Raw genomic sequence first — 18177 nt, forward strand, 5'->3', positions numbered from 1 at the left:
TAGGCATTTCTACCATACGTATTTTAATCTCTGAAGAATCTGGAACATGTGGCCCTAAGAGAGGTGATTCAGCAAACATGAACAAAATGAAAGACCAAAATTAGAGTCCATATTGTCAGTACTCCTGCAATGTTTTACTTTGTGAACTGACTCCAGTCAGTCATTAATGGCTATCTAGATCTAGCCTTATTGGCTTAGTGTGATCTGCAGATCAGTAGCATCAGCATCATCTGAGAATGTGTTAGAAAGGAGGAATCCTGAGCTCCACGCCAAACATTACGAATCAGATTCTGCGTATTAACAAAGATCTCAGGTGATTCTTAAATACTTAAAACTTTGGGAAGTATTAGACTAATTTGGGTTGAGAATCATGAGACAGGGTCTGTTAGTCATGAAAGAAGTCCATGATTGATGGGTGATGTCTGTCATAGGTCTGCAAAAGGGATATGGTGGCACTTTAGATCTAGTAGTGGTGGGGCAGCCATTCTATCATACCCATTTCTACTCATTTAGTTCTAGCAAAGTATTAAAAAATATTTTTATTGTCAACTAATTCTGCAGCAATTATCCCTTTAAACAAAACTGCTCTACTTTTTTGTTTTATTTTCTACTTTGTTCTTTTCTAGATCTTTTTAAATTTTTCATAAGGTAAGATATTTGTCAAGATTTAAGCAATGTGGTCTGTTCTTCTGTAAGAATTTAATCCAGGGGCGCCTGGGTGGCGCAGTCGGTTAAGCGTCCGACTTCAGCCAGGTCACGATCTCGCGGTCCGTGAGTTCGAGCCCCGCGTCAGGCTCTGGGCTGATGGCTCGGAGCCTGGAGCCTGTTTCCGATTCTGTGTCTCCCTCTCTCTCTGCCCCTCCCCCGTTCATGCTCTGTCTCTCTCTGTCCGAAAAATAAATTAAAAAATGTTGAAAAAAAAAAAAAATTAAAAAAAAAAAAAAAAAGAATTTAATCCATATTAACTCCTGTGGCTATAAACAGGACATTAGGTCACATTGGTTGATATGAGATTTTTTTTTTCCCAGTCCATTAATATTTTGTGCCCTCAGGTAACTGCAGTTGAATGGCCCTCTCCAAAGGTAACCACTATTAAGTTCAGTATCTTTTAGATCTTTTTTCCTGTATTTAAAAACATAGGGACACCTGTGTGGCTCAGTCAGTTAAACTTCTGACTTCAGCTCAGGTCATGTTGTCACAGTTCATGAGCTCAAGCCCTGCGTCAGGCTCTGTGCTGACAGTTCAGAGCCTGGAACCTGCTTTGGATTCTGTGTCTCCCTCCCTCTCTGCCCCTCCCCCACTCGCACACTGTCTCTCTCAAAAATAAATAAGCATTAAAAATTAAAAAAAAAAAAAGATTCTCTCTCTCCCTCTACCCTTCTCCTAGCTTATGTGCTCTCTTTAAAAAAGAAAAATAAACTTAAAAAATAAAAGCATAAATGTAAGAATGTAGAATAAATGTCACATAGACTATTTTTGACTTACCTTTTTCTTTTAATGTGTCCTAGACTTTGTTCAACATCAGTAAGCATTTATTGTATTTTTTTAATTCAAATATTAATATACAATGTTATATTAGTATCAGGTGTACAATATGATTTAAACCAAAAAATTTGGTTTTCTATACATTATTCCCTGTTCATCACATAAGTGTACTCTTAATCCCCTTCACCTATTTCACCCTTCCCTCCCAACCACCTTCCCTCTGGCAACCACCAGTTTTCTATATTTAAGATTCAGTCTCTTTTTTCCCTTATTTGTTGTTTTGTTTTTTAAATTCCACATAAGAGTGAAATCATACAATATTTGTCTTTGACTTATGTTTATTATTATACCCACTGCATCCATCCATATGTTGCAGACGGCGAGATCTCATTCTTTTTTATTGTGAAGTAATATCCCATTGTGTATATATACACCACATCCTCTTATCCATTCATCTGTTGATGGACACTGAGTTGCTTCCATATCTTGGCTATTGTAACGAATCAGTAAGCATAGGGGGGGTGTATGTATCTTTTCAAATTAGTGTTTTTGTTTTCTTTGGTTAAATACCCAGTACTGGAATTACTGAATCATATGGTAATTTTGTTTTTTATTTTTTGAGGAAATTCCATACTGTTTTCCACAGTGACTGCACCAGCTTGCATTACCACCAACAGTGCATCTTTCACAAGTGTACCTTTTTCTCCACATCCTCACCAAATTTATTATTTCTTCAGTTTTTATGTTAGCCATTCTGACAGGTGTAATGTGATAGCTCATTGTGGTTTTTGATTTGCATTTCCTTGATGATTAGTGATGTTTAGATCTTTTCATGTGTCTTTTGACCATTGTCTTTGGAGAAAATGTTCTCTCCGTGTTTTAATTTGATTTGGCAGGGCAGGGTGGGGGGAGGCAGGTGTTTGATGTTAAATTATGTAAGTTCTTTATATATGTTGTATATTATTATTCTCTTATCAGAAACATTATTTGCAAATGTCTTCTCCCATTCAGTATGCTGCCTTTTTGATTTGTAGTCCTTTTGTTGATAGTTTTCTTCACTGTGCAAAAAAGCTTTTTATTTTGATATAGTCCCAATAGTTTAATTTTGCTTTTGTTTCCCTTGACAAAGGATATCTAGAAAAATGTTTCTGTAGCTGATGTCAAAGCAATTACTGCCTGGTTTTTTGGGTTTTTTTTTTTTTCCTGCCTGTTTTCTTCTAGGAGTTTTATGGTTTCAGCTCTCACATTGAGACCTTTAATCCATTTTGAGAGTATTTTTGTATATAAGAAAGTGGTCCAGTTTCATTTCTTTTGCATGCAGCTAACCAATTTTCCCAACACTATTTGTTGAAAACTATCTTTTTCCCGTTACAAATTGTTGCCTCTGTTATAAATTAATTGACCATAAAAGTGTGAATTTATTTCTGGACTCTCTATTCTGTTGCATTGATCAATGTGACTGTTTTTATGCCAGTGCCATACTGCTTTGATTACTGACTTCGTGGTATATCTTAAAGTCTGGGATTGTGGTACCTTCAGTTTTGTTCTTTTTCACAATTGCTTTGGCTGTTAAAGGTTTTTTGTGGTCCCATACAAATTTTAGGATTATTTGTTCTTGTTCTGTGAAACTTCTGTTGGTAATTTTGGTAGGAGTTGTGTTAAATCTGTAGATTGCTTTAGATAATATGGACATTTTTAACAATATTGGTTCTCCAAATCCATGTGCATCATATATCTTTCAATTTGTGGAATCTTCAGTTCTTTTATCAGTGTTTTACAGTTTTCAGAGTATGAGTCTTTTACCTCTCGGTTAAGTTTATTCCCAGGTATTTAATTCTTTTTGGTGCTATTATAAATGGGATTGTTTTCTTAATTTCTCTCTCTCCTTTTATTAGTATATAGAAATGTAACAGATTTCTGTGTGTATAAACCATATACACAATATATGTATTGTGTATATATATGTGTGTATATGTAAATATGATGTGCAATTGCTGGTGTGTGTGTGTGTATATATACACACTTATGTGATCCAGCAATTGCACATCTAGATGTTTACCTAAACAATCCAAACATACTAATTAAAAGTGATACATGCACCCCAATGTTTATAGCATTATCTACAATAACCAAATTATGGAAACAGCCCAAGTACTGTTAACTGATAAATGGATAAGGAAGATGTGGTGTGTATGTATATGTACATATATATATATATATATATATATATATATATATATGCAATCGAATACTCCTCAGCCATAAAAAAGAATGAAATCTTGCCATTTGCAGTGACATGGGTGGAGATAGCATTTGCTAAGTGAAGTAAGTCAGAGAAAGACAAATACCATATGATTTCACTCATGGGGAATGTAAGAAACGAACAAAGCGAATTTTTTGGTTGCTGATTCAGTGTCATTGCTAGTAACCAATCTGTTTATATTTTCTATTCCTGATTCAATTTTGGAAGGTTATTGTGTTTTTAAGAATTTATTCGTTTCTTGTATGTTGTCCAAATTGTTGGCATATTATTTTTCCTAATACTCTCTTATAATCCATTGTGTTTCTGTGGTGTCATTATTTCTCCTTCATTTCTGATTTTATTTGAGTCTTCTTTCTTTAATGAGTCTGACTGAAGGTTTATCAGTTTTGTTGTTCTTTTCAAAGAACCAGCTCCTGGTTTCATTGATGTATTGTTTTTTTAGTCTTCATTTTATGTATTTTTGCTCTACATTATTTCCTTTCCTTGGCTTTGTTTGCTCTCCTTTTTCTAGCTCCATTAGGTGTATGGTTAGGCTGTTTGAGATTTTCCTTGCTTCTTTAGGTGGGCCTGTATTGCTGTATCTTCCTCCCTCTTAGAAAAGGTTTTTGAGGAATCTCAAGATTTTGGACCATTGTGTTCTCATTTTTATTTGTTTGCATGTATTTATTTCCTCTTTGATTTCTTGGTTGACATTCGTTGTGTAGTAGCATTTTATTTAGCTTCCATGTATTTGTATTCTTTCCAATTTTTTTTTAACCTTGATTTGTAGTTTCAGTGTTGCAATGAGAAAAGATGCATTATGTGATTTCAGTGATTTTGAACTTATTGAGACTTGTTTTGTAATGTAACATCTTTTGAGAATATTCCATGTGCATCTGAAAAGAATGTGTATTCTGTTATTTTTGATTGGATGTTCTGAATGTAGGTTAGGTCCATCTGGCCCAGTGTGTCACTCAAAGCCATTAGTTCTTTGGTGATTTTTCTGGATGATCTATCCATTGATGTAAGTGGGGTATTAAAGTCTTCTATTAATGTATTGTTGTCACCTTCTTTTTGTTAATACTTGTTTTATGTATGTAGGTGCTTTCATGTTGGCTGCAAAAATATTTACAATTGTTACATCCTCTTGTTGGACTCTTCCCTTTGTAGTACCTTCTTTGTCTCTTTACAGTCTTTCTTTTAAAGTCTATTTTTTTCTGAAAGAACTATTGCTTCCCCAGCTTTCTTTTCACTTCCATTTGCATGGTAATGTTTTTCCACCCCTTCACTTTCAATCTGCCTGTGTCTTTAGTGAGTCTTTTCACACAGCATTTAGGTGGATCTTGCTCTTTCATCCATTCACTCACCCATCTTACTGTTTTGATTGGAACATTTAGTCCATTTACATTCAAAGTAATTATTAGTATGTACTTATTACCATTTTGTTAATTGGTTTTGGTTGTTTTTGTAGTTCTCTGTTGCCTTCTCTTTCTTATGGTTTTTGGCTTTCTTTAGTGATATGCTTGGATTTCTTTATTTTTTGCGCATCTGTTATAGGTGTTTGATTTGTGGTTACCATTAGGTTCACATAGAACATCTTATATGTACAGCAGTCTACATTAAATTGACAGTCACTTATGTTTGAACCCGTTCTAAAAGCATGAAGTTTTTACCCACCCCCACATTTTATGTATGTGATGTCATACTTGACATATTTTTATTTCTGATTTTAGTGACTGATTTTTATAGATATAATTGATACTACTTTTGTGTTTTAACCTCCATACTGCTTTTATAAGTGATTAATCTACTACTTTTATTGTTTGTATTTACCTGTAAGATTTTTTCCTAATTTTCTTATTCTGTGTTATGGCCTTTTCTTTCCACTCAGAGAATTCCCTTTAAATATCCTGCCATTCCTTTCTGGCCTGCAGTGTTTCTGCTTGGAAATCAGCTGATATCCTTATGAGATTTCCCTTGTATGTAACTATTTTCTTTGGAGGTTTAAAAATTCTCTTTATCACTCCTTTTTCCATTTTAATTACTATATGTGATGTTGTGGACCTCCTTCAGTTGATTTTGCTAGGGGTGTTCTCTATGCTGCTGGATCTAAATTTCTGTTTTCTTCCCCACACTTGTGAAATTTTAAGCCATTATTTCTTCAAATAAATTTTCCATTCCCTTTTCTCTTCTCCTTCCAGGATCTCTTTTAATACAACTGTTACTATACTTGATGGTGTCATTGAGTTCCCTAAGTTTCTTCATTTTTTTTTTAATTTTTTTTTTTATCTCCTGTTCAGTGTGGTTGCTATTACCTTGTCTTTCCAGTCACTGATCCATTCTTCTTCCTCCTCAACAATGCTATTCATTCCCCATAGTGTATTTCTTATTTCAGTTGTAGAGTCAATCTCTGACTGGTTCTTTTTATATTTTCTGTCTCTTTGTTGAAGGTCTCAATGAGATGCTACACTCTTTTCTCGAATCCAGTAAGTATATTTATGAGCATTTGAAATCTTTAGCAGGCATATTTTTTATCTCCATTTCATTTAGTTCTTTGCTTGGTATCATCCTGTTCTTTCACTTGGGACATATTCCTCTGTTTCTTCATTTCTGTGTTTGTTCCTATATATTTGGAAAGTAAGATACATCTCTTTTGATCTTGAAAGTAATGGCCTTATGAAGAAGAGATCTTGTGGTGCCTTGTAGCACAATGTCCCCTCTTCTCCAGAACTGGGCATTTTAAGGTTGTCTTTTATGTGGGTTTGGTGTACCATACTCTTGTGGCTCAGCTGCATTTGCCTTCAATCCATTTGGCTGCAAATGTCCATTTTGCTTGTGTGGGCAGGGTTTGGTCCCTGTCCAGTTCAGAGCCTGTTTGGGGCAGGAAAGGGCTTGTAGTTGGCAGCATCAGTGATCAGTCCAGATGCCTACTTTCAGCCCATTTGCAGGGGCTGCACAGAAGTGCAGGGTACTTTCTGTTTTGTTTGAGAGGCTCTTTTGGTTGGTGTGACCAACAGATGAAATGTCTGTCAGACTAGTGTGTGTAGTCATCTTCTCCACTCACCATGGCAAGAATCACTTTGGAGTGATGATGGTCACTGTCAGGGCTGCTTACAGGATGAGAGACCTTGCCAGAGCTGTGTTGCAGGCACTCTTGCCCAGTGGAGCTGGTTGAATGGATTAAATCAATGCAGGGGTGAGCACGCGGTGTTAGCAGGCTATGTGGAGAGTGTTTACATTGGTTCCTACAAATGTCTGGGTATCTAGGCTGAAGTGGAAGTGAGAGGGATTGCACCTGCCAGCTCTTGTGTTCTCAGAGAAGTTTCCTACAGATCCTTGTTTTTCCAACACTTCAACACAGGTTGAGATTAGTTTAAAAAAAAAATCTCCTTCATGTGTACCTCAGGCACTTTTCAAACTGCTGGTTCTATGCTGCCTCTAAGTGGGATTGTTTGTTACATTCTCTATTTAAGGGTGGGAACTCAGTTTCCTATCACCCTCTGGCTCTCCCAGAGCCAAACCCACTAACTATAAAAACTCTTAAAGTTAAGCCCCACTGAGTTTCAAAGCCAGATGTTATGGGGACTTGTCTTCTCAGTGTGGGTCCCCCATGTCTGGTATGGGGTCTGTTCCTCTCCCTTCTCTGTGTTTGTCTCTCCTCTTTGGGGTTAGTCTCTCAGAGTAGTATGGTTTCCAGCTGCGTCTGTGCCCCTTCTACCCTGATTGGCCTCTTCTCTATGATTAATTGTGCAGTCTATTCTGCCAGTGTTTGGCTTATTTCCTGGTTTAGTTGCACTGATATGGCTGTTAACCTAGGTGTTTCTGTGTTAGGGGGTGAGCTTAGGATCCTCCTCTGCTGTCTTCCCGGACTCCTTCCAAGATTTACTATATTCTTTTTATTGACTATTAGGTATTACATAGTATGGATTACTGTACTTTATTAAATCCTTCTCCTTAGAATTGACTTGCCTATGAGCTGAAAACAACACAAAACTAATTTATATTCACACAGGAAAGCAAATTCCAAAGATCTATCGGTTTTATAAAAAATACCTATTTGGAAGAAGAGTATTCTTTCAGTCCACCAATGCACTTGAGAAAATGGATTCATTTTGTTGTTCCTCTTCAGGCTCTCGAACAGTATGGCCTGATGAAACTATGGGCCCATTTGGACCTCAGGATCAGAGATTCCAGCTTCCTGGGAACATAGGTTTTGATTGCCACCTCAATGGGACTGTGTCACAGAAGAAAAGCCAGATTCATAAAACTTTACCTGATGTTCTAGCAGAACCTTTATCAAGTGAAAGACATGAGTTTGTGATGGCACAATATGTGAATGAATTTCAGGTAAATTGTTAATATCCTTTATTCTGCTTTTCTAATTATTAACACTATATTAATTTCTGATAACTGTGAGCATGTTACTTGAATTGAAAAAGTTTTTAAAAATACCTACTTAGTTCCAACATTCTCAGAAACAACATATATAGTTTTTTAAAACTTGGCACTGTTCTATACATAATGTTGGCTGTATAATTTTACTTTAGATTACAGTCTCTTTGGGGTTGCTTGGGTGGCTCAGTCAGCTGAGCATGTGACTCTTGATTTCAGCTCAGGTCATGAAATCAAGCCCCATGCTCAGTGTGGAGCCTACTTAAGATTCTCTCTCCCTGTCTGCCCCTTCCTTGCTCGCTCTTTCTTAGGAAACAAAAATAGAAAAATTAGATTACAATCTCTTAAGTAAATCTTCAAAAATACATTGTGTAATAACTGCTTATTCAAATATAATTTAGTTATTTCTATATTACTAGAAATATAGATTCCCTGTTTTTCACTTTTATAAATAATTTTTTTGTAGAGCAAATTCCAACTAGATTTACACTCCTAGGCATTTAAAACTTAAATGCCTGAGAACTCTGAAATTCTTGAGATCCAGTAAACTAAAAAAGATAGACTTAGAAAAATCAACTTCTGAGGTTTTTTTTTCTTTTTTAATACATTTTTAAACTGGTATTGCAGGGGCAACTGGCTGGCTCGGTCAGTAAAGCATTCAACTCTTGATCTGGGCATCTGTGAACGCAAGTCCCATGTTTGGCATAGAGCTTACTTTAAAAAAAAAAAAAAATTAAAACAATAAACAAGCTGGTATTGCATTGTTGCTCACCTAAATGGAAAGTTACATGCAATTCAGAGTGTCTGCCAGACTCCTGATCCTCATCATTTTTTGAATTTCTGTGATGTTTCAGGCTGTTTGATCGAAGCCATAATATTAAGGAACAGCCCCTCACAATTACTATGGCTTATATCAGGTAACCTAACATTTGGAGACAGTTGACCTCTCTTGACACTTTTCTGTCTGCCTGCCAAACATCATTATTGCTTTAAAATACCCTAGATTTTGTATGTCTAATACTTAGGGGTTTTTCCACCCCTCTGAAAACCTGTCCTCACTCCCATGTTATCAGTAACATAAGTGACTTAGTCATTCTCCCACTGTCCCAAGATTAGAATTCTGCCAAACTTGGCTCCCCTCTCTCCCATATCTCCATATAGAGTGACAAAATTACATTGCTTCCATCTCTGATGTAGCTTTTTAATTATTTGTGTCCTTTCAGTCTCACTAATAAAGCCAGAGTTCAAGGCCTCCTTATCTCTCCTCATTTCTTAGAGAGGCATTATAGTGAGATGGACTATGGAGATAGGATAAATTTGGCTTCACAGGTGTTTGCTCTTTCACTTAATTTTTTGACCTTGAGAAAACTACTTAAATGTTTCTTTATATGTAAGATGGGGATAATAATAATACCTAGCCCATAAAGTTGCTATGAGGATTAAATGTGAAAATGAACACAAAACACTTAAATACACTAAGTGACCCGTAAATATTTTAATTGCACCATTCTTTTTAACCATTGCATATGCTTGCACTGTTTATCTCTTGCTGGACTGTTTTTTCCTCCTCAGTTTCTAACCTGCTTTACCTAGTATTCTTTACAAACCACATAATACACATTAATTAACATGTAGCTCAAATATGAGGATTTCAACCTTTTCCTGATTTCCCCCAGCAAAGCATTTCCCCATTTAGACTGCCAAAAGACTTTCTTTGTAACTCTGTAGCACTTTTCATATTGCATTACATTTATTTGTTCATGCTGATTTTCTTCTACTAGCTCTTTTATACCTAAGAGTGAAGACTGGAATTTTTTTTTTTTTTTTTTTTAACCATTGTAGGGCTGCTCTTGTTAGCTGATGTGTAGTAGGTGCCCAGTAAATTTCAGATGAATAAAAGCCTCATCCTGTAGGAGAATTTATGTTTAATCATGTTATTTTGTTAGTGCTATTTTCCCCCATTTTACAGGTTATAGAACAAAAGAAAGGACAAGTAGATATCAAAGTATCAGACAGGGTAACATTGTAAGACATAGTCATGGCATTTTAGTTTCTTAGCCAACTTCTACTCATACCAAGTCTTAGAATATTAATATATTTATGTGTTCATTTTTAAATTTTCAAATCTTTATTCATCATAGAGAAAAGTTTGGGTATATAACACAATTACCCCACAGCCAGTTAACTAGAATTATTTCTAAAACCTTTCCAGGAAAGACAAGTTTATAACAGACCATATATTTTATTTGAACTCCAGATTTTATTTATATTTCTCATTCTTCTTAGGGTAATAATGTACCTGTTGAACAAGAAATCAACAGTGCAGAAACTTACTTTGAAAATGCCAAAGTAGAGTGTGCAATCCAAACATGTCCAGAATTGCTGCGAAGAGGTATATTGTGCTTTTATACATTTTTACACTCATGTGTACTGCTAGGCAATGTCACTAATTTTCTAATGTGTTAAATAATGTATTCCATAGGAATTGTAATACTTTGTAACTTAATACTGTAATGTGTCTGGTCAGAAAAGATTACATGGCCGAGGTAAGGTCTTCCAAATGTCCCCTGACATCTGACCTCATGCTGGCATTAGATAAGAATAGAATTTTTAGTAACTTTTTCACTGAAGTTATTCTCCTTTTTATTACAGCTGTAATTTCATGAGCTAATACATAATATTGAGAAAAATCGTAACAAACTTTTTTTGAAAATTGTAAGATCAATAACAAGTAACCTTTACTTGCTCTTCAGAATTGATAGTAATATTTCAGCCCATCCAAGAGCTGAAGTTAATTAAAACTTCATTTCAGTATCCTTTTCAAAAATGTGCATTTATAAATCCAATTTGGTATCACAATCATTTAACTTAATCACCATGTTTCTAAAGAAGTACTTTTATACACTGCTTCTTACAAAAAATTCTCCCTGAAATTTTTATTGTTATTTATAGATTTTGAGTCACTGTTTCCAGAAGTAGCCACCAACAAACTAATGATTCTGACTATAACACAGAAAACCAAGAATGATATGACTGTTTGGAGCGAAGAGGTAGAAAATGAAAGAGAAATGCTTTTAGAAAAGGTAATTCTTGGGGGCTCCTGGGTGGCTCAGTCAGTTAAGTGTCTTGACTCTTGGTTTCATGTCAGGTCATGATCTCACAGTTCATGAGCCCTAGCCCCATGTCAGGCTCTCTGCTGACAGCATGGAGCCTGCTTGGGATTTCTCTTTCCCTCTCTCTCTGCCCCTCCCCAACTTATGTGTGGTCTCTCTCTCTCTCTCTCAAAAAAAATAAACATTAAAATTAAAAAAAAAAATTTTCAATTGCTGACAATTTTATAATCTTATTTAAATACCAACATTTTAAGGTGATGGGTGTCTTTTTAGCCTTTATTCTCTGCTAATATATTTCAGTACTAAAGGACTTTTACATCTTTTCTGAGCATAAAAATGCCATGACTTTTTTGTAGTTATCTTTGAAAAACTTAGATTCTGTCCAGCAGTTCAATTTTTAAAAATTTATATGTTTTAGGAAAATTGAAAAATACAGTAAAAATGGCAAAAAAGTAAAACTCTTCATATCCATATCTCTCTTTAAAGCATGTCAAGTAAGGGGTGCCTGGGTGGCTCAGTTGGTTAAGCATCTGACTTCGGCTCAGGTCATGATCTCACGGTCCATGAGTTCCAGCCCTGCATCAGGTTCTGTGCTGACAGCTCAGCCTGAAGCCTGCTTCAGATTCAGTGTCTCCCTCTCTTTCTCCCCCTCCTGCCTCATACTCTGTCTCTGAAAAATGAGTTAAACCTTAAAAAAAAAAAATGTTTTTAAAGCATGTCAAATAAAAAATGGAAATTACTCCAGTTTTCAAGGAGTAATCAGTAACTACATACAGTACAGTAATAACATATTATAGACCCATATTTTTTTCCCTGTCCTTTTAACCAGATGTTTTGACACCCTTCCATAGCATTACACATAGATTTCATACTATGTAAAATCTGCATAAAATTGCATGGGCAAATTATAAATTTTTAATTACTTTAAAAATTCCCTTAGTAATTTATAAATTTAAAAAACTTTTTCTATTATAGGTAGTGAAAAGTATGTGCATAAACATGTATGCCCAAATATAAAATCGGTAGATTCCTAAGTAGGGAATTACTGAATCGGGGGTAATTTAAGTTTTGATAGATGGTGCCAATTTGCCCACCAAAAAAGATTCTCCTTGTATATATCCTGTCATGCTAGCTTACCCAGAATATTAGCGTTTCTTTTCATTTTCACGAACCTGAAAAATGGTAAATGCTAACTTAAAGTCTAAAGAGTTTGATGTTGGGTTATATCAGTTTCTACAAGATAGGAAAACATTTCTTTGCCCGAGTGACAAGTCAAGATTAACTCCATTAGGCGCCTTAGCTAACTATAATTGAAAAAATTCCCTTTACTAATTTTCATGTAAGATATTAGGATTTTATATTTTCCTTATGACTGGATGTATGGTTCTTTTCATTAGTAAATTATAATTCACATACTCAACAGAATGTTTTAGGATAATGACTTCATCATACTAAAATGCCCCACATACGGCTTTGCTAATTAAATTTTATGTAGTAATAATCATGAGCAAGTTATATGCTAGTTAACAAGGAAGTTGCAGAGAGGGCAGGCCTTAAGACATTATCTGAGTTTAAAGAGATCTGAATTTAGAGAGTTGAAATTTAAATAGACAATAACTCAGACATTTTCTATTTACATATTAAGGCAGTATCTAATATATACATTTACCATTACTACCATTTAGTCACTAGAGAGCTCTCACATGTGCATTGAATTATTGGTCCTAATTTCTCATCAGTTAAAGATTCTGAGCCTCATTTGATACTGACCCCAGGTATAGTTGTGAGTTTTTTGTAACCAGTTTCAGGGCTTTGAAGTGCCATATTATTTTTAATTTTATAATGATTAAAGCTATTTTCTACAAAAAAAAAATTTTTTTTCTGTTTTAGATACATTAGTGGTTATTTTAGAACCACACGTAGTTGACTGTCCCAGTAGATATTTTATGTTCTCTTGTTCAAATCTGTTGTAGTTTTTTTCCACCAGATGTCAGTGTTTGCTGTTGATGTGCAGAAATCTAAAGAGAAATACTTAAACTGATTCTTTTTATGATACTTTGGGATTCTTTTAGTTAACTTTTACAAACGTTTGTATTGTTTTGTTCTCCTTGTAGTTTTGTGTATGGCAGATCTGTTCATTAAATTGATATACTTTTTAATTACTTTTCTAGATCATATTCAGTAGTTTTCCTAAGAAATAGGATTAATGAAATGCAGTAATATGTGTAAATATTAAGTGTGAAAATAACCTAAAGAATACAATTTTTATTTAATGTTTTTCATTATTTTACAAGAAAGTGCTGGGAGAAAGTAAGTTAGCTTAAGTTTCCTCTGTAGCATGGATCAGCAAACTTTCTGTGAAGAGCCACATAATAAATTTTTAGGCTTTATAGGTCATAGTCTCTACCCTTGTATTGTTAAAGTAGTCATAGACAGATATGGATATATTCCAGTGAAACTGTTAACACATACAGGCACCCAGCTGGATTTGGCCTTCAGGCTGTAAATTGCTAACCTCTTATTTTAGGATATGGCCCATCTTCCTAAGGCTTAGACTTTTGGGCATCTCAGCTGAATGCCAGATGTGCTCAGCAAGGTCTGATCATCCTATGTTGTCCAGAAATCCATGTTACCTAGGACTGCACAACCCTGATTAACACCATTGAGCTCTCAGGCCCCAGCTGGCACTCTCTGTGAGTGAGTGCACAGTTCTGCCCTTGGCTACTGAACCAGGGTGAATTGCTCTGTGGACTGCTTGAGAACCCCAGTGTGCATCTTTCTTCCAGTGCCCTAACCCACAAATTCCAGATGATTCCGCAGTCCAGAACTTTTGCTTTCTACCTCCTTGGCTTAGTGACACCATCACTTTGGGATCTTCTCTTTTGCCCTGTGACAAACAGTGTTCCAGACAGAGAGCTGGAACACATATGGAAATCACTTGACTTGTTGCCCTTCTCCACAAGATTACAGTTTTAATTATTATTCAGGATTTAAAACTGTTGTATCTTACATTTTAGTCAGTTTTACAGCTTTTAGCAGGTGTTCACCAGATAGCAGATAACGTTTGGCATCTGTTATTCTGTTAATAGCCAAAAGTGGAACTGTGCCCTTGTTTTTAAACATTTATGGTTTGTCCTTTTTTTCTTTTTTTAAACACTCTGATCTGGTCCTAATATTTGTTACTTTTTCACTGTTTAGTCTGATAAAGCTAATAAAGATATCATAGGAATCACAAATGAGAATGGAAAGACCAAGATTTTGAATAAGATATACAGACACATGGTCTGTAATAACTATGTCCTGTACAAAAAATACAGAAAGGTATAATGTGTATCATGACATGTATCATGACCATGAGTATGGATAGATGTATTTTTGAAAGACACACATTTTTAACATATGAATGAATAGTTCATGTCTTTTCATTATGAATATTTTGTTTTCCCTTTCTTACACTATAATACAAAATAGCAATTATATTTTCTAATTCATGACAAATTTGGGAGTTAACAGCACAGAACTGATTAGAAATTTTTCATAAAACAGGAAGTAATTTAGACGAAAAATACACAATTTAGACTTTTTGAAGGAAGTAAAAGTGTTAAATGAACCATCAATCTTTTGGACTGGTAAAAATCTACAACTAATGATAAATTACGCTATAATCTTATCCAATTTTCTGAAGCAAAAGATATTTAAAAATTTGTTAAAAACTAAAACCCACAGAGATGCTATCTTCAGCATATTTGTGTCTTTTTTTAATGCAGTTCATTAATGGTGCTAAGGAAATTTGCTACGCTCTTCGAGCTGAAGGCTATTGGGCTGACTTTATTGACCCATCATCTGGTTTGGCAGTGAGTAATTACATTTTGAAAGCCAGATTAATTTGAAGTAGGAATGTTTTTTATTATAAAACTATTTACAATATAAAATTGTTTATAACTTTGGTAGAAATAGATGATTTAAGACTTTTTTTTTAACCTCACAATTTTACCCAGAGAATACCACTATGAGTCAGTTGCATTCACAACCTTTGAGGGACCACTATCACTTTTTATTATTTTTTACTCTAATAAATACTATTTGATTTATATTAATGAATTAGTGTGTTTACTGTTTGACAGTTACAAATACTTTTAGAATTAAAATATGGGTGTTACTAAATATTTATAAATGTTAACTTCCAAAAAATTACTTTTCCGAAATTATACTTTGAAAAAAATAAGAACCACTATTGTCACCCACATTCTGGGTGTATCTTTCAGTTACAGGTAAAAATGAAATTTTTTGTAGCTTATTTTCAAAGTCAAGTAACATGTAGTATAGACTAGAAATGAAAAACTTAGTTTAATTCTAGATGTTTGGTTCTAGATAACGTGTATTTGCTAGATTATTGGTTTCACATTTCCAGAATGACAGGTATTAGATGAAGAGGTGTTTGGTCACATGCAGTACCTAAACTGCCCTTTTTATTTGATTTTTTTTAATATTTGGGGTGTTAAAATAGATACGTATTCATGTTTGCATAAAAACTGTTACATCATTGCCTTTCTTGCTAATGAATATGATTTTTATTTCCTCCAGTTTTTTGGATCATATACAAACAACACTCTTTTTGAAACAGATGAACGCTATCGACATTTAGGATTCTCTGTGGATGATCTTGGCTGCTGTAAAGTGATTCGTCATAGTCTCTGGGGTACCCATGTGTTTGTGGGAAGTATCTTCACTAATGCAACACCAGATAGCCATATTATGAAGAAATTAGGTGGAAACTAACAGCAGTGTCAGCTTACTGGCAGTACTATCTGTACATAACATTTGGGTTGATCTATAAACACTGTCAAAAGCTTAAATTTTTAAAATTTACTTATTTCTGGGTATTTATTTCAACATTTATGGGTTTACAGCATTGGCAAGTGGTTTGTGATTTTTAAATCTCAAATGTTCATTCATATTATTGAATACATGTTGATCACATCCATGGATGTGGTAACTAACATGTAATCAGGACATGATCTCATATTGTTATTTCTTCCCTTTATTGGAAAAACCTGTTATTTTTCTCTAAAAATAAATCACATTTGGTTATGACAGTCTGTTTTTTCATTGCAGTATTTTTAAGTTTTAGTTCTTTTAAAAGATGTGGTTTTTAAATAAATGCAGTTGAGAATTCTAGATTCATTGTAGCTTTAAATTTTCTTTATTACCTGTTAAGTGTTATGGTACAGGTGTATTACTTTGAAGTAGTGTCTGTACAGGAAAAGAAGAATAAGGGTAATACTACAATATGAATCTCATAAATACTTAAAAAAAAGAATCCCTAACTCCTGGAGGCAGATAAATGTAGTTTGTTTTGACAAAATTTGCCTCAGCAGCTAAATCAAATATATTTCTCCATTTTAGCAAGACATAGAAACTGTGATACTTTACAGAAATGCCTCATTTGTGGCTTTTTACAGCATTTTAAACATAGCATCATCAAAGATTTGTGTGGCTTTTGCCTGTAGGAATAGAGACAATCTCAGGAGAACCAAGTACCTTTTACCAAATCAATTAGTGAATTGGATTTTTTTCTGTATTTTTCAATTAAGTGACTTTTTAAAAGGAACACATGGAAATGATAAACTTTATTTCACACCTTTATTTAGAACTCTGCTTAGCTAACATGTAACTAAGTGTTGATTCAAAGAGAAATGGCTACAAAGTTTTCATTCATTATGAAAAATACAAAGCAGTATACCATATATAGCCTAGCATTGTGGAAAATATTTATTGAAGTATATATGCAAAAAAGTGCACCTATCATAAGTGCTCAATAAATTTTCATCTATGTAAGCAGCACCCAGATCAAGACAGAACATTACTGGCTCTTCCTCCTCTCACCTGCTGCATAAATTGGTTTTGTCTGTTTTCATGCTTTATTTGTATGAAACCATATATATAGTATGTTCACTTTTATGTCTGGCTTTCACTCAGCAATAGGAGATTTAATCCTTATGTATAATTATAAATCTGCATAGCTTTTGACTTCTCAGTGGTTCTGAATTGGAGCAGTTTTGCCTCATGGGAAATTTAGCAATGTCTGGAGATATTTTTGTCACAACTTGAGGCAGGCAAAGTGGAACGGGTGCTACTTTAGACATCTAGTAGGTAGAAGCCAGGGATGCTGTTAAACATCCTACAGTGCAAAGGACAGCTCCCACAAAAAAAAAATTACTTGGACCATGGCCTTGCAGCACTCTGTTTCTAATGTGCATGTTACTTATTCAGGCATTTCCCACCTTGCACCATTGTTTGAGCCATGTTCTCTTGAAGTATCAACACTGGCTTTAACAATTAGGAAGTGCCATCTACTGGTTAAAAAGATCCTCGGGCTGTGGTTCTGTACTGTGTGCCGGGTGCCAAGGCTTCTTTTATCATGTTGTTTTGTAACAGTTTCCAAAAACAACATGAGAAGCAGTAACTGCCAGTTAAATTTTTTTTTCAGAAATGTTACTGGTAAGATTCAGTTTTGGGAAATATAATCCAAGAGAATCTTACTGATAAATAGTAGAAAGTAGTGGACTTTTATGGACTGCAATAAGAAAAACATCAGTTTGATCATTTTTCACTTATTCAATGGACCCCATAAAGAAATCCATAAAATTATCCATCTTAAATATAAATTTGCTATTTAAAATGAAGGTGAGCCTTTGAAATTTAGACCTATCGCTGAGAAATAGGTTTTGTTGTGAAATTTGTATTTTGACAAGAACTGAGGAATTTTTATATAGATGTTAACCGTGGGAAGGCGTCATTCCAATCATCTGACCCACATCCCTCATTTTGTAATAGACAAAATGGAAACATATAATAGGAGCATGCATCGGGTTACACAACTAGTATTAAAACCCAGCACTGGAATTTGGAGTGATTCCAGTGTGTGTGTGTGTGTATGTGTGT

The 18177-nt window shown here is 34.6% G+C and overlaps 1 protein-coding gene across 5 annotated transcripts in view; it reads left to right on the forward strand.

Annotated features, from left to right (window-relative positions):
* The window catches only part of MMADHC (metabolism of cobalamin associated D), a 37560-nt gene extending 21232 nt beyond the window's left edge, over positions 1-16328 (forward strand). For 3 of the 5 annotated variants that reach the window (XM_058715321.1, XM_058715324.1, XM_058715320.1), the window contains 6 exons: positions 6178-6213; positions 7857-8074; positions 10406-10511; positions 11072-11202; positions 15000-15086; positions 15817-16328. In XM_058715321.1, the coding sequence (XP_058571304.1) occupies positions 6178-6213; positions 7857-8074; positions 10406-10511; positions 11072-11202; positions 15000-15086; positions 15817-16011 (773 nt within the window). In that variant the 3' untranslated portion in view covers positions 16012-16328. The remainder of the gene's footprint in view (positions 1-6177; positions 6214-7856; positions 8075-10405; positions 10512-11071; positions 11203-14999; positions 15087-15816) is intronic. The other 2 variants (XM_058715323.1, XM_058715322.1) reach the window with 1 other exon arrangement.
* The last annotated feature ends 1849 nt before the right edge of the window (positions 16329-18177 follow it).

The sequence above is a fragment of the Neofelis nebulosa genome, chromosome 2 (assembly GCF_028018385.1).
Source record: "Neofelis nebulosa isolate mNeoNeb1 chromosome 2, mNeoNeb1.pri, whole genome shotgun sequence".
Taxonomy (NCBI): domain Eukaryota; kingdom Metazoa; phylum Chordata; class Mammalia; order Carnivora; family Felidae; genus Neofelis; species Neofelis nebulosa.